The sequence below is a fragment of the Strigops habroptila genome, chromosome 1 (assembly GCF_004027225.2).
Source record: "Strigops habroptila isolate Jane chromosome 1, bStrHab1.2.pri, whole genome shotgun sequence".
Classification (NCBI taxonomy): Eukaryota; Metazoa; Chordata; class Aves; order Psittaciformes; family Psittacidae; genus Strigops; species Strigops habroptila.
Window position 1 is genome coordinate 126,199,099 of NC_044277.2, and position 14,625 is coordinate 126,213,723.

A 14,625-nucleotide genomic window follows, 5' to 3' on the forward strand; every position below is an offset into this window, starting at 1 on the left:
TGAATAAACATTTATGCCCTGGAGGCACAGTACTGAGACAGTCTCAAAACATTAATGGCAGTAATAATTACTGATATATTCCATGGTATTTCCACATTCATATGGTGTAAGCAACAACTAGAGGCAGAATGCTCCTGTCAAGAAAAATTATACAGCAAGATGCTGGAACTCTGTCTCCAGCAACTGTTAGTGTCTACTGAGACATATTCACAAAGATACAAAGAGATAATAATTTTAACATACTCTGTCTCCCAGTCTGACGCTTATCCCATCTAGTTCTAGAAGTGAGAAGCCATAAAATGCTGTTTCATGTTTCAGTTCTTCTTTGATACCTTCAGGAGAAAGTCTTGACCAAGTTACAGTGAATCCAACCGAACTGTTTGCAGAAGGAATGCCAAAGGTACACCTTAGGTAAATGCTGCCTTTGATCAGCTCTGCTACAACTTCAGGAATGGCTGGTAGTGGTGGTGACACGGATGGAGATAATGAAGGAGCCAGGTTACCTAGTCAAACAGAAGTGTGGTTTGTGCTTTTTATTTTGTGCAAAACCAGTATTGGATGAAATGACATTGACATATATTTTGCCAATTAATACACTAACAATATTTACCTTTTTCCATATGGGGAAATATTACGTAGTTTCTTAGAGAATCAGAAAATGGGTATGTTCCTTTTACTAATTATTAAAAGGAGAGAAAACTCTTTATCAGTCTTTAGGAAGGTGCTGAAGAGCAGGGAAACAAAAAAAAAATCAAACCAAACCAAACCAACCAACCAACAACCAAGCAAACAAAAAACCCTACCAAGGGAATAAAATACAATTAATTATTTTACCTGACAGGAGAGAGTAGCCTGTAAAGGAATTTGCCTGACAGAAGAATATCTTCTCTACTTATGAAGAAAAAGGGGGGTGGGGAGGGTGAGGGTGGTGGTGTAGGAAACAGGAAAAACAAAAAAGGCTACATAAAAAGGAACAGATTAAGCAACAGTATGATCTGTAGGTTCATCTTATAGCTGACTCCCAAAGAATCAAGGTAATCTGTAAATCAGCATTTTTAAAATTCTTTTTTAACATTCTGGTACATTATGCTGAGAGGGTACTTTTGTAAGGTCTGAAATTACCTCCAAACTGCTCATTTTGCAACAGACTGAGAAATACTGTTGAGAACATGAACATGTTTTTATTCAAGACAAAATATGACTAAGTGTTGACATTATTGTGTCACAGATGCACAGAAAATCTTGAAGATCAAAACAAAATACTCTCTGCTACAGACGCCTTGAATTTCCCTTCCCTCAGGATCACAGGTCTGTGGCTTTGCATCTGAAACAACTATAAATTGTTCTTAAATTGTATATTCACACGCATACAGGGTATGTACACCAATCCTCTTAAATTACTGCCCTGTGTTAAAAATACATCAAATATCACAAGGCACTAATTGAAGTTTAAACTAGCAGAACAGAAGCAATCTTGTAATTGGATCCATACACAATTATCACAGCAGTCAGTACAAAGCCTTGTGCTGGAAACCACAAGTAGATTAGCTACACCTGAGAGGCAAGGTACAGAACATTCTACCACCTCCACATCTTTTACTGCAGATGTACCCAGCCAATATTTATAGATGTTGTTAGTGAATAAAAAGGAATTAAATCATTCTCTTGAATATAAAATTTGTCTCCCCAAATCCACAATCTGAATGCTCATTCATTAACTGTAGCCCTGGACAGCAAAATTCAGGACAAACCTTCTTTGAAAAAAATCATCTTTCTTACATGGGCCTAAGAAAAAGTGCTTGTGCATTGCTATGTTTGGTACTTTGAATGTTATAAAACAAACAACCAAAAAATCAAGTGGAACTTTTATTAAACATTAAAATACCAGTGCATTTGTACCAGGAGTAGAAAGAGGTTAACCACTCCACTCAAATTAAGTCCAAAGGGCATCAACAACACTGAAAACTCCATTTACCAGAAAGAACGAAGAGCAGATTTTGATGTTCCACTCAAGTGTTAAAATGCTTGAATTCCTTAGCATATAGAGACTGAAAATTTGCATCAGGTGTTTACAGATATCAAGTGTTAAAACACAGTACACATGGTAACCTAGATGTAAAAAGCAGCACAAAAGTACAATGCACTTCTCATGAAAACATCATCCTAAAAAAGGGCTTTTAAACTCAAAATGCGTTTCAGATTTACAGTATTCAGCAGAGCCAAACCAGTTATGTTTCTGGCCTCCTTTGTTTTGAGGCAGTAAAAATACGCTAGCTCACTGCCTATGTTTTTTATATCCTCTTTCTTTTCATGAGCCATCACCCAAGGTAAATGCAAAGTCCTACAGTGCAGGAGTTCTTCACTGCTTCAGTCACTTGCATGCTGAAATGTCCCATTTCTGACATTTTTTCTTTCCTGTCAATAAACCCTTGAAGAATGCCTTAGCAATTCGATCTAAAGGTATAACGATGGACCGATAAAGCACCAGAAAACCCACTGATAGTTTTGCTATTAAGCTTTTGAAAGCAGTTGGAAAGATAGAATATGACTTAGAGCAATACAGTATATGATGCATAGAAATATTGCTAGTATTTTCACAAGAGTATGTTATACAAGCTAAGAAGAATTTCCTACTCCACTAATTTGTCACTGCTTCACAGTATTTATAACTGTGAGGATTTAACTATGCCTTCCTTTAGTTACCTAAAACATCTGGCATGGATAATGAAATACTGAAGTTTTGAGCTGTGAACACCAATGCACTTTTGCAGCACAAGGGTCCAAGACAAAGCAAGAAATTGCAAAAGGACTCAAGTTCTTTCTCATAGTACTAACAGCGTATCAGTAGAGCGTTTCTGTGTTGGATTTTCTTCTAGCAACAATGTGTATGCTCTCCAGAAAGATAAAAACAGTTACAGTAAAAAAAAAAAGCTCCTTATGGTGCTAAACAATAATTGATATAAATACAGTTTGGTCAAGTTACTAAACAACATTTACTCTGACACGTAATTGTACACATATTCAGTAATGGGTATTTGGAAAGTATGAGTGCCATTGTAGGCACTCTGAATTTTGACTTCTAGATGCATCTTATATCCCCACCTCATGAAAAATTTCAATGGTTAAGTTTGTGGGCTTTGAACAATACTGGAATACAAATTTAAGTTAAAAATGGGTGGTGTGAACCCACCTAACCATACCAAATAATTGTTCTTTTGTATTAGTATTAAAAATAAAGACTGCAAGAAATTTTAACATCTTCAAGTATTTCCAGATATATCTGTTTAGCCAAATACCAGAGAAACACACTTACTCATAAACACACACGCTTTGCTGAGTCAGAGCACGCATTTTCTCACCTTCTGCACAATACCCCATGCATCCTTGGGTGGGCTGCAGTAAGTAAACAAAGAAATCTCCGCAGTTCCTCACACTGACAGGGATTCGGAAAAGACAGCAGTCTTTTGAAGCGCTGAAGAAAAACTGCCATGTAGCACAAGCTGTTAACTGTTTGATCTCACCGGGTCTAGGCATGGATTCTGACTCCCTCAGAGACAACCAGACAGGGGCTTGAGTACCGCAGTGATTCATCTTCAGCAGCAGAGAAAAACATCAGAAAATGGTTAATGCTGTATCAGACTGTTGCTGTGCTTTAATGAGAGGTGCATATGTATTCATTTAATTTCCTACATGAGCTTTTCGCAAAGTTTAGACAGTATACTGAGGACTTGATTACTTTCCTCCTCAAGGTTGAATACAAATACAGACAAAAGAGATTTAAGTCCTTCTTTGAGTCCAATGAATTTGTGTTTTTAAAGACAGGCTATAATTCAGTGTCTGACGAACTTAACCAGGAGCCACACCTGAGTATCTTGCCCCAAAAAGCTAACAGTTGTATTATGGCTTAGTGAGTTACTCCGCACCCATTAACCTACAGAAACCGACTGTGTGAATGCTATCAGAGCACAGCAAATACAGGGTAGAAACATATGTACCCTGAATACCAACTAAAGGTGCTAAAACTGACATGTTTCATCTGCCCTTTGCCATGGACCGAAGGCTCAGCTAACCTCCTGGATTTCTTCTAAGATATGTGGCCAGCTGATGTAAGGTTACTGATTTTTAGCCCTTGCCAAAAATGCTAGACACCTGATAAGCCCCATTTGTCTTTCAATTCCCCACCTTTAGAAACAGATATGCTTGTAACACCCCCCTGTAACAACCACAGTGGCTTTGTAGCAACCGTAAATCCTTTGGTGTTTACAAAGCAGTAGGCTCCACAAGGTCTGTGGTTCAGATGTTGATTGAACAGGTGATTTAAGAGGGCTGTTGTTCCCTCTCTCGAAAACAAAAGCCTTGTTTCATGTTTTTCCTCATGGAGTGAGAAGTGTGCTGTGGAATAGTCTTCACCCCTCACCACTGTGGGGTGGCTATGTGAGGTCTTCAGGTCAAGGAAGCTGCCATGCTGGTCACAACTTAACAGTAGTACCACTTATGGTAACTGTAGGATAAATTTGATTTAGCAGATACAAGAGTTTACCAGTGAAATACAGAAAAATGAATCCTGAGAAAAGGAGGCAAAGGAGGATCATGGGTTACCAGAATGAGCTAAAGATCACCTCCTGTCTTTCATGTGCTGCAGAAACCAAACTAAAGAGAAGCACCTAGAAGGACACACTGTGTTAAACCCAGCATCTGGAAAATATTTACATGAAAACTGTAAATCTGAAATTGTGAAATTTGGAGAACCTCTTCTCCTTCATACATTGCCTCAAGTATTCTTTTCTTTGACTTGATAGTGAAACAGCCTCAGATCATCTCGTCTTTAGATCTCATGGTCTAAAGATAACTGCAGACTCATTGAGCAATTACTTCTCTCAAAAGTATACTTTTCTTTCTTAATCTAGAATATTTGAGCCCACCATCAATCCAGCAGACTGAATTAATGAGAAATAGACAGAAATAGGATGGATTGTTTAACAGAGTCTGAATCTCTGACAAGGATTAAATATACCTATAATAAAAGTTCTAAAGGGAAAAAAAGGAGGAAACTTCCCAAACGAAACATCCATTTTAGTTCGGTTTTAATGTTTTGACTTTGGGATTTCAAAATAGATGTCTTCTTTCTGCCAACAGATGCAAAGAAGCAGATGTCAATGCATAAATTTCATTTGCTGAGTAAGTTTTGAACCCATCTCTTTCCAACTGTAATTATCTGGGCTCCTCTGTGTTAGGATGATAGTTTATCTTTACCAAATATTTACTAAGGACTGACTGTGAACTTTTATCAGATTTCCAAAACTTTCCTGCATGATCTGAGCAGGTATTTTGCTATTGTAACCTCTGTTCTGCAAAACACATTGGTTCATCCCCTAGTTTATCATGCTCATTCTTTGTATAAAAGCATCCATTTTGAGAATGTGCAACTAGTTAATTAATCTGTCTATATTAAATCTAACTGAAAGAAATTCCTTCGGGAATCATACTTTTGGCTAGGTTTTTGCAGTGTAAAAGCCTGGATAACAGTAGCCTCTGTAACACAGCCCTCTGAGTCCTTGAATCAGCTAAAAATTAAAGATACTTCAGTTGCTTTATACCAATGTAAAGATTTAATAAAATAAGTAATTTTAAAAAGAGGAGCTGTTATAACTCAGTTTTATTAATATGTTTTAACTGGTTGGTATTCCTTTTTTTTGAAGAAGGAAATGTTTTAAAATAGGAAACTACAAAGAGATATCTTCTTAGAATACAACATTACAAAGATGTTGGTATGCTCCAAAATAAAGCACTACAAGACTACAAGTCTAAAGTATTAAATATTCCAAATAATTCTTGAGTCTTAGGGCACTTGCAGAGATGACAAGGCAACTAATCTTCAGTTAGTTCTGTTAGTCAAAGTCATTTTAGGAATAATCTCTTCTAATATGATCACTTTGAAAGCTCCACAATTACCGGATTCATGTGGCTGCAAGTGTTTACACAGCTTTCACATGGCCTTCCTAACAGACTGACCATCCCATAGTTGCAGCTTTACAACGTGATATCCCTGCTACGCTACCACTGAGAAAATCTTTAGCAAGGACTACAAATGACAAGTTTTGAGTGTCTAAAAGGGATGCAATTTATTATCCTCTGCTATTGCCCTTTCCATATAAAATTTTCAACGCTGACTTAATTGTCCAGTTAACACATTTTATTATACCTGAGTATTTAGAGAGAACAGGTACTCTGTATTCTTCCATATCATTCTCCGCAACCATATTCTTTTTTTATACCTATCCTACCGGTAAATTCTTACAAATAAATATGCATTTTTCATAATCAAATGAGTTGTGACAATACCTCCACGCACTTGGTCGGCATCTCAGCAGGCTTATCAAATATCATGAAGCGGTACCATCCTGGTTTTAAGGAATGGTCACATATTAAATCCCGAATAGCTGATTGCTGGAGGTGGGTTGAATCAAAATCAATGCTTCGGTAAGGGCTCTGCAGGATCTGATGCCCACCAGGAGAGCATTCAAGAACTGTGGAGCAAGAGCAGTTGGAGTATCAAGGTGGAATGCCTAACAAGTGTGTTAGAAAAGATATTAAGTATTTGTAATGGGAAAATCAGGATATATTGCAATATGATGTGAAGCTACTTTTACTGAAAAACACATTGAAGTCTTAGTAACAACAACAAATAGGTATGTTGGCACTCTAAAATGTAACAGAATTCATCATGTGGTAACTTTCCCTTCTCTCAGTTGACAATAAATGCAAATTAATAACGACATTACCCGAGATGTAAAAACAGTGAAAAGGAATATGTTTACACTTTCTCTCCAGATTTTGATTTTCTAGTTCCACTGATGTTTATGAAATCTAACAACCTGAATAAAATGGGGTGTCAAATGTATGAGAGGATCAAAATCTTACCTCAAGAGCAGTAAGGATTATCCAAAGGTCTTTTGGGAATAGGCGACTGTTTTATAGGGTTCTTATGCATGAAATGAAGAATTCCTTCAGATGGATGAGAAGTAGTTCGTGCAGTTTGCATGTATGCATGCGCACCATAACAGAAGTGTGTGTTGAAATGGGCAGATACTTAGGTACATATTTTAAGTCACTTTGCATAACTGGCATGCTGAATTTTAATAATGTAAATACAAGTGACAAACATATTTTTGGGCGTCTAAGAGACCTTGTGGCCTCAAACAAAAAGTAAGCTTAAAATTACTGATAGGTACAATGAAGGATCAGAATCTGAAGAGCTCTTTACAACAGTTTGTTTTAAATGCAAACTCATTCAAAAATAAAGCAGAATGCCAGAATTTCTGAGTCTGATCTGGCAACTGAGTTGATTCCTGTCAAAGCCAGTGACAATAAAGGTTCTGGCTAATGGCATATTTGCATGCAACATACTGAATAGCCCTTCTTGCTCAGGAATGTGTTTGGAAAGTGAAAGTAGGGGAAAATAAAGAGGATGTTTATAAATAAATGATGTTTAAAATACACCTATCTATTAACCTTGCTTTTAAAAACAGATACCGATGCTGACGGTGAAAGGAATTCTAGGTTATGTTGAATGATACAGTTAATTCTTGCCTCTATTGTGCTACTAATGAATTTTTAAAACATGTAGCTGTAAGCAAAGCTCTGTAATTTTACATTTTTAATATTAATACTCAGATCTTCATTTTTCACTCCCAGGTTTTTCTGTATTTGTCCCGTATTTTGCATGGTGTAACTGCATCACTGATTACAAACATATTTTGGTTCTAATCATGCAATAATGCACTATCTTCCACAGTTTTCATGTCACTGTCCAGATAACCACAATTATAAAACAGTTTCAAAATCAGGTAATTTCCTTCCTTTAAATGGAGAAGATGCCCCAGTGAAAGAATGGACTTAATCTCTTTCAAGCACAGCATGAGAATCCTATAGTCTTTCAAAGACTGAAAAGTTAATCTGATATGGCTTTAGGCTACCCAGGCAGGTAACAATAGCTCTATCTTCTATCCTCTAAGGGCCCAGGGAAGTCAATGTGATTGACTGTGCCACCACTGTGCTTCTTAGATGCTGGTTAGCAGCCTGTAGGCTATTTGTGTCCACACAATTTGACCTTATCAAGAGTTTATCCTTCACTGGAATTTGAAGAAAAGCCCTTGAAGAATCACAGGTCAGTCATGTGTATTATTGTAATGTTTTCCAAGCATGCTACAGCACAAGCAGTTTACGAACCATGGTGGAAGTTTCTTCCTGTCTTCCGTGTTTTATTGGAATTCTCCCTTTCATACAGCACCCTCATTAGTTTTCTTCCCTGTAACTGAATCGCTCCTGATACAATTAATATCCGTTACCTTTCCCATTAATAAATCAAACTAAATATGAGATAAGTCTTTATTTTCTTTTCCTCCACAGTTCAATTAGATCATTGTTTGACAGATCTTTAAAACAGCTGACTGTACTCGCTTGTAATAGGGTCATAAATCCTACTAAAGATCAAATTATACGTTTCTTATTATTATGCACATCACTTTAACATGTCACCCAGCTCTTCATGTATTCTTTCTTCCTTTTTAGCAGTATGCTAATACTTCCATAGTTAATGCTTGGAAATCTCATGTTGCTTAACACTGATTGATTTTTTTTTTCTTTCTTTTCTTTCCTTTCCCATTCTGCAAAACAACTGAAAATAACTGCCATCATCAATAATAAAAATTAAATTATTTTATTACACATGTGAGTGTAACTGATATGCTGTCTAGCAACAGGAGAAACAAAACTATCATATTTAAGGACATATAGATAAGAAATGAATGTTGTGTTCTGTGTGGAAAAAGTTGCCCCTGCAGAACCCTACCCAAATCAAAGGCATTTAAGAGGAGAGTTGGCTAAATTTTCCACTGAAATCATCATTTCCAAAAAATAATTTTGACATAATCATTCTTTCAAATTTCATTCTCAGAATGCCAAATACCTATTTTGCTGCAATGCTCCAGCAAAGCTTTGCCTGCATCGAACACCCTGCAATTTTCAGACCAATGAGTCAAGGCTGACAAAATAATAAGGAACTGAAAAGAGGGTCTGATGACTTGAAAGCATTAAGGAAGCTTACGAACAGGGCAAGCTCACCTACCAGCTCTGCATAGTGTGAAAGGAACACTAAAGTATGACAAGATGTATGTACTACTGTTGACTTCATCCAAAATCACAAAATATTCCAACATTTTCTGACACAAAAAGGAAAAGTCATGTTAGTTGCAACAGAGTTTATCTGTTAAGCATGATTATTCTTGATGGAAATCTTTCCATACATATGGGAATATTCTGTTTTATGATTTCTTTTCAGACTTTTAAATGTATTAGTGATTTAATAGCTTTAATTTTAACAATTTCCTTTAGAATAATGGAGTTCTAATTATAAAATATACAAATGAGTACTTGAGAATTAAGGCCATGACATTCAGCCTTCGTTGTAGATTGTGCATGATTGGTTTAACTTAACCTAGAGGCAACACGTGCAATAGGGTCTGAGGGGACACTTATTTCTAGAAAGTCAAACTCTCCCATTTTGTTTGGAGGTCCAGATGCTGCATACTGTCTGCTGAAAAAGCAATCTGTCTTGGGAAAATTGCAGCTGTTTCCCTAGAATTTGAGTTTACTTATCACTTTCTGTGCTTTCCACAAACACCCTGTGTACTGCATATGGCTCTCTACTGTTCTTTAACTGAGGTCTCTGCATGCCAAGAAGAATTTCATTCCATATTTGCTTTTTCCTGATGTCTTCAGGATTAATACAGTAAGTTTTGCCTGGATCCATCCCAGACCTACTTGGTCCTGCCAGATATTGAGAAATGCGACCCTAAGCTGGAAAAGACTTCAACTTTTGCAACATCTTAAATACAAGGATAGCATTGTGCTGGTGGATGAGCGTTTTGGGAGAGATACACTGAAAACTCTGCCAACACACTGGGGTTTGTACCATCACTGCCACAAGCTGAGTCAGGTAATAGGTACCCTGAACACCACACATTAATCAAAAGAGGTTCTTGAAATCAACACAGGAGCTCAATTTCCACGAAGAGATAATTAAGTGGCTCCTGATGTTTGCCTCTCAGGCACCTGGGTGGAAAACGAGTTCCACAAACGAATGACTTTTCAATTCCCTGTTCAAACGTCTATTCCAAGCCACGTGCAGAGAGGGGCTGATGACTTTCCACCTGTCCATGTTTCTAGCACTACGGAGCAGTCAGGGACTGAGGACGGCTGGGTGCCAACCAGAGCAGCTAAAGGAAAAGGAGCCACTCACAGAGCACGGGCAGGCATGGCACAGGCAGAGTAGCAGGACTGGCAACTCAGGTCCTCAGGCACAAATAGCTTATTGGGTTCTATCTCCGGCTGCCCAAAGGCCAGGGTCTGGTAAATGGCTACAGATAAACAAATAGTGCCATTAGTAATTGCCCAATTGGACCTTGAACATGCTTTTTCTTGCATCTATTGACTGCAAAGGATGCATTGTATCAACACCCCAAGGCAGAAATCAGAACTAGGACTGCATTTAACAAAAGGGCTTAGATGTATTTGTGGATTTAAACTCTTCCAAAATACTAGAACAGAAAGTTCACTTTTTGGAAGAAGTTATCCTGCAATAATTACTTCGGGTAACACTTTTAAAGCAAAATGTAAAAATGACTGCAACTAGTTACCCAAAAGATAGGGTTTACTTGGACAAGACATAGAACAGAGCATGACCACAAATGCTGTAGCAGTGACAATATTGCAGTGCAATGAAACAAGAATATGAATACTTCTACACATGTAACGACGAAGAAAATTGAATCAAAATAACCTTATTTGAATGAGTGTTAAAACACTTTTGAACCACCCATGTCCACAGCATATAGGGTGCTTTGTAAAGGTAGTAAATAGTCGTGCAGCCTTTGAAAAAATGTAAAATCTATGCTCGCAGCTCTCAATGTAATACGCTACAGTATCTACCCTTTATGAGGGTTTTCTGTCAGAAACCTGAAACGATACAGACACGGATTTTGCACAGGTTGTGTAAGGCACTTTGCAGAGGTCCCAGGTCCGGCTGTGTGTGCTCGGGCACACGGCGAACAGACAGCAAGAGACAGTGGGAGCATTCACAGCCTTGCCCTTCGATGGTCTCTGGTAGGTTTCCCTGCAGGTGCACTGTGACAATGACAATTCCTACTCTGTCAGTTCACAAAGTTGAGCCTCCTCCAGTGAAACTCGTTACACGTTACTACGGGCCCGGGACACAAGCGACGCGCGGGCGCGGGGCAGGGCCTGACCCAGCCTCTGCCCGGCCCGGGCAAGGAGAACGCTGCCTGCCCGGGGCTGCCTCGGCACCGGCGGGGCTGCGGGCAGGCGCTGTCCTCCCCACGCCCGCCGCCCTCCCGCCCGACCCTCCCGCGCCCGCTGCCCCGCTCCGTGCCCGGCGCCGCTTACCTCTGCGGCGGGGCCTCGCCGCCGCCAGGCACCCCAGCACGGCCGCGCACAGCCACAGGCGGCGGGCTGCGGCGGAGACCCCCGGCATGGCCCCGCCGCGCCGGGCGGACCGACGGACGCTCCGCTCGCCCCGCGGCCGGGCGCTACGCGATGCTCTCCCTGTCCCGCGGCGCCTCCCCGCTCCTCTGTCGGCTCAGTGCGCCCACCCCGCGCCTCAGTGCGGCCCCTCCCGCGGGGGTCGCGGCGGGCCCGGCCCTACGCCCGCCTCCCCGCCGGCCCGGCCCGGCCCCGCCGGGGGTCGCGGTGGGGTGTCTGCGCCCGGCGCTTGGGCAGCGGCCTGCGGCTGTGCCTGGGCACGGCGAGGGCAGCCTGGGCGCTGTGCGGGCGGTTTTCAGCAAGAAAAGAAACGAAGCATTCAGTGCTTCTTGTCGGGGGGGTTATAAAGGTGCTTTTCTGTATCCCTGGCAGACCCAGAGCTGGTGGGCATCACGAAACAGCAGTGTCCTCCTGCCCCCCGACCCCTAGCTGTATTTCTAATGTGCAGCGAAATGCTGGAAAAGAAATTGTTTAAAATTTTTGATAAGGCACAGGCACAGGTTGCCCAGAGAAGCTGTGGCTGCACCATCCCTGACAGTGTTCAAGGCCAGGTTGGACAGGGCTTGGAGCAACCTGCTCTAGTGGAAGTTGTCTGTCCCTGCCCATGGCAGAGGAGGTGGAAGTAGGTGATCTTTCAGGTCCCTTCCAACCCAAACCCAGACCACTCTGGGATTGTATAAGCCTTTGGTCATCTCCTTAGATCACCAAGAGTATTTATACTTTTGCTTTAGTGGCAATCACATTTTGCTGTGTTTTGACACTGTTAATGCAGAATGAGTTTAGCAAACATTGAATAGTTCCAAGCACCCAAGTTTCAAGGCTTGCTGGGAGATGCTCCTTATTAGAAATGTCTAGGAGAGGACAAAGAGGACAAATATTACTGCTGAAGATTTGGTAATGCTAGTATTTTTCTTTGTAGGCCTGAGATTATGCAGGCAGTGACCTACTTTGCACATACCAAGATGTACAGCAGTCCACAGAAATGTTTCAGAGTCTCTGTAGGGTATGTGGACCTAAATCATGCAAATAAGTGTTGATGACACTAAAGCACAACTTACTGCCACCCACTGGACATCTGCAAGGATAAAACATTCAGTGAGGACTGCTTCCAGGAGGTAGTGCCCTGTGTGGCTCTTTGCAGAGCAGCTTTCCCTGCAGAAGCAGGTATCAGGGCCTGGACTGGAGGCAGAGGCACAGTAGTATCATGTGAGCAACCTCCATCCTCTTCTGCAGACACACTCTGAGCCTCTTCATTGCAAGAAGCAGTTCAGCTCTGTGGTGGCATTGAGTTTTTAAAAGAAGTAGCTGGCACAGCTGGAGAGATGAATTCAGAGTCTTGGATTTCTGCTAGTTCCCTGAGGAAGGTACTTTTCTCCTAAGAATTCATGGAAATTTTAAGGATGAGTTTTCCTAATTGCTTATTCAACTATCTGGAGTATTTGTTACCAGATGTGACAAACTTTTATCCTGAAAAGCTGGATGCATCTGAAATTAGTTTGGGGTTTGCTTTTATTTTTTCCCAAACTGCGTGTTTATAAAGAGGACAAAAGGACAGAAAGAGGCATTTTACCAAACAAGTTACAAAATAAGGACCTAGAGAGAAAGAGATGTGAGCAGCTGTGACGAAATTTAAACACTGAGCTACTTCTTTGACCCCTGCTAGTCATGATGGAGTGGTATTTACAGGAGGATTAACACCTTTCATCATGGATCATGCAGGAGCCCGAAAGAGATGGCAATAGCGGCTGCTGGAGTAAAGATACCTTTCGTCTTTTCTGCACTGGTTTTGCTCTACCAGCTCCCTCTGCTACTATCAGCCTTGCAGCATCTTACAGCAGCAGCAGAGGAAGAACATATTGTGGTTAAAAGAGCTTACAGCTTGCCAAAAACAGTACTCGGTGCTTATGGTGACAGAGTTGTGTCAGTGACAGTGAATTTGTGAAAAATTAGAGTAATTCTAGGGCAGCCTCATGCTTATGATAGGAGCATAGGTCTTCCCAGAAGGTTGTGATTCTAGAAAGTTTTAGACAGTAATTTACATAGAGTCATAGAATCAACTAGGTTGGAAAAGACCTTTAAGATCAAAATAGTTTTAATTAAAAAAATTAGGCTATCTATAATCGGTTTGCACTACTGAAAACACCTCTCTCACTATGGAATATGAAGTCAAACTACAATTCTGTATGTGCATATTTTTAAGTAGCAGGATATCTGGGAGGAAAACCCATGACTGTCGAATAGAGGAAGAATATAAGATTCTATAAATGATTGTGTAGTCCAAGTCATTACTGTTGTGAACAGTTTAAAGTTTGACTAAAAACACGACACAGGGAGCAGTGGTATCAATGCTGGGGAGCATTTAGACATTGAAGCACAGTGCAGCATTGCCCAGGGTGGATTTTATGAATGATGAATAAAGAGAGCTCTAAGGTTGGTTATAAAAATTTTTTCAAGGCTAATTTCCAGTTTACTAATCTCAGTCTTTTCAGTAAAGCTTTTAAATACATGTTCAATTTAAATCGGACTCTTAAGTTTTGTCTGTGAATGAACTGAATTATTTTTTAAATGAAGCCTGAGTAGAAGTGCTTTTGCTGACTCAGGACTGACTTATTAGGGAGGGGAGAGCACAGTGATAAATCGGAGAAAACAGACGTGTTGGATGACAAGGAGCAGGGACTTGGGCAATGCTGAAAATAGTCATTGCAGAAGTTTAACAATTCAGATAAAAAAAGGTGGCCCTGCTGATGCTAGGTCCCTGCTTGGTGCTGCAGCTAGATTGTTGAGGTTTAATGGTTATCTACATAAATTTGTGACTGTGGAGCTCCGGTGTGTGTGTATGCACAACGGGAATCCTAGAAAAAAAGTGACAGAGAAAAAAGGGAACTTTCTCATAAACATAGCAACTTCTTGCTTCATCTGTCACTTCTGTCGCCAGCATGCTAGTGTGATTTCTGTGACAGTGCACCGTAGATCATGAACTTGATATATATGAAATATGCAACTTTTACAGTATTTAACAGGACGATGTTATCTCAAATTGCATTTGGGGGAACAGTCCAGAGTGGG

General features: G+C 40.3%; 1 protein-coding gene across 1 annotated transcript in view; it reads right to left on the reverse strand.

The window, feature by feature from the left end:
* Positions 1–11,551, reverse strand: part of VWDE (von Willebrand factor D and EGF domains) — a 40,754-nt gene extending 29,203 nt beyond the window's left edge. The window contains exons 1-5 of the mRNA XM_030491468.1: positions 11,464–11,551; positions 6,343–6,527; positions 3,360–3,591; positions 1,268–1,333; positions 244–503 (exon numbers count right to left, since the gene is read on the reverse strand). Of these exons, the coding sequence (XP_030347328.1) occupies positions 244–503; positions 1,268–1,333; positions 3,360–3,591; positions 6,343–6,527; positions 11,464–11,551 (831 nt within the window). The remainder of the gene's footprint in view (positions 1–243; positions 504–1,267; positions 1,334–3,359; positions 3,592–6,342; positions 6,528–11,463) is intronic.
* Positions 11,552–14,625: the final 3,074 nt, after the last annotated feature.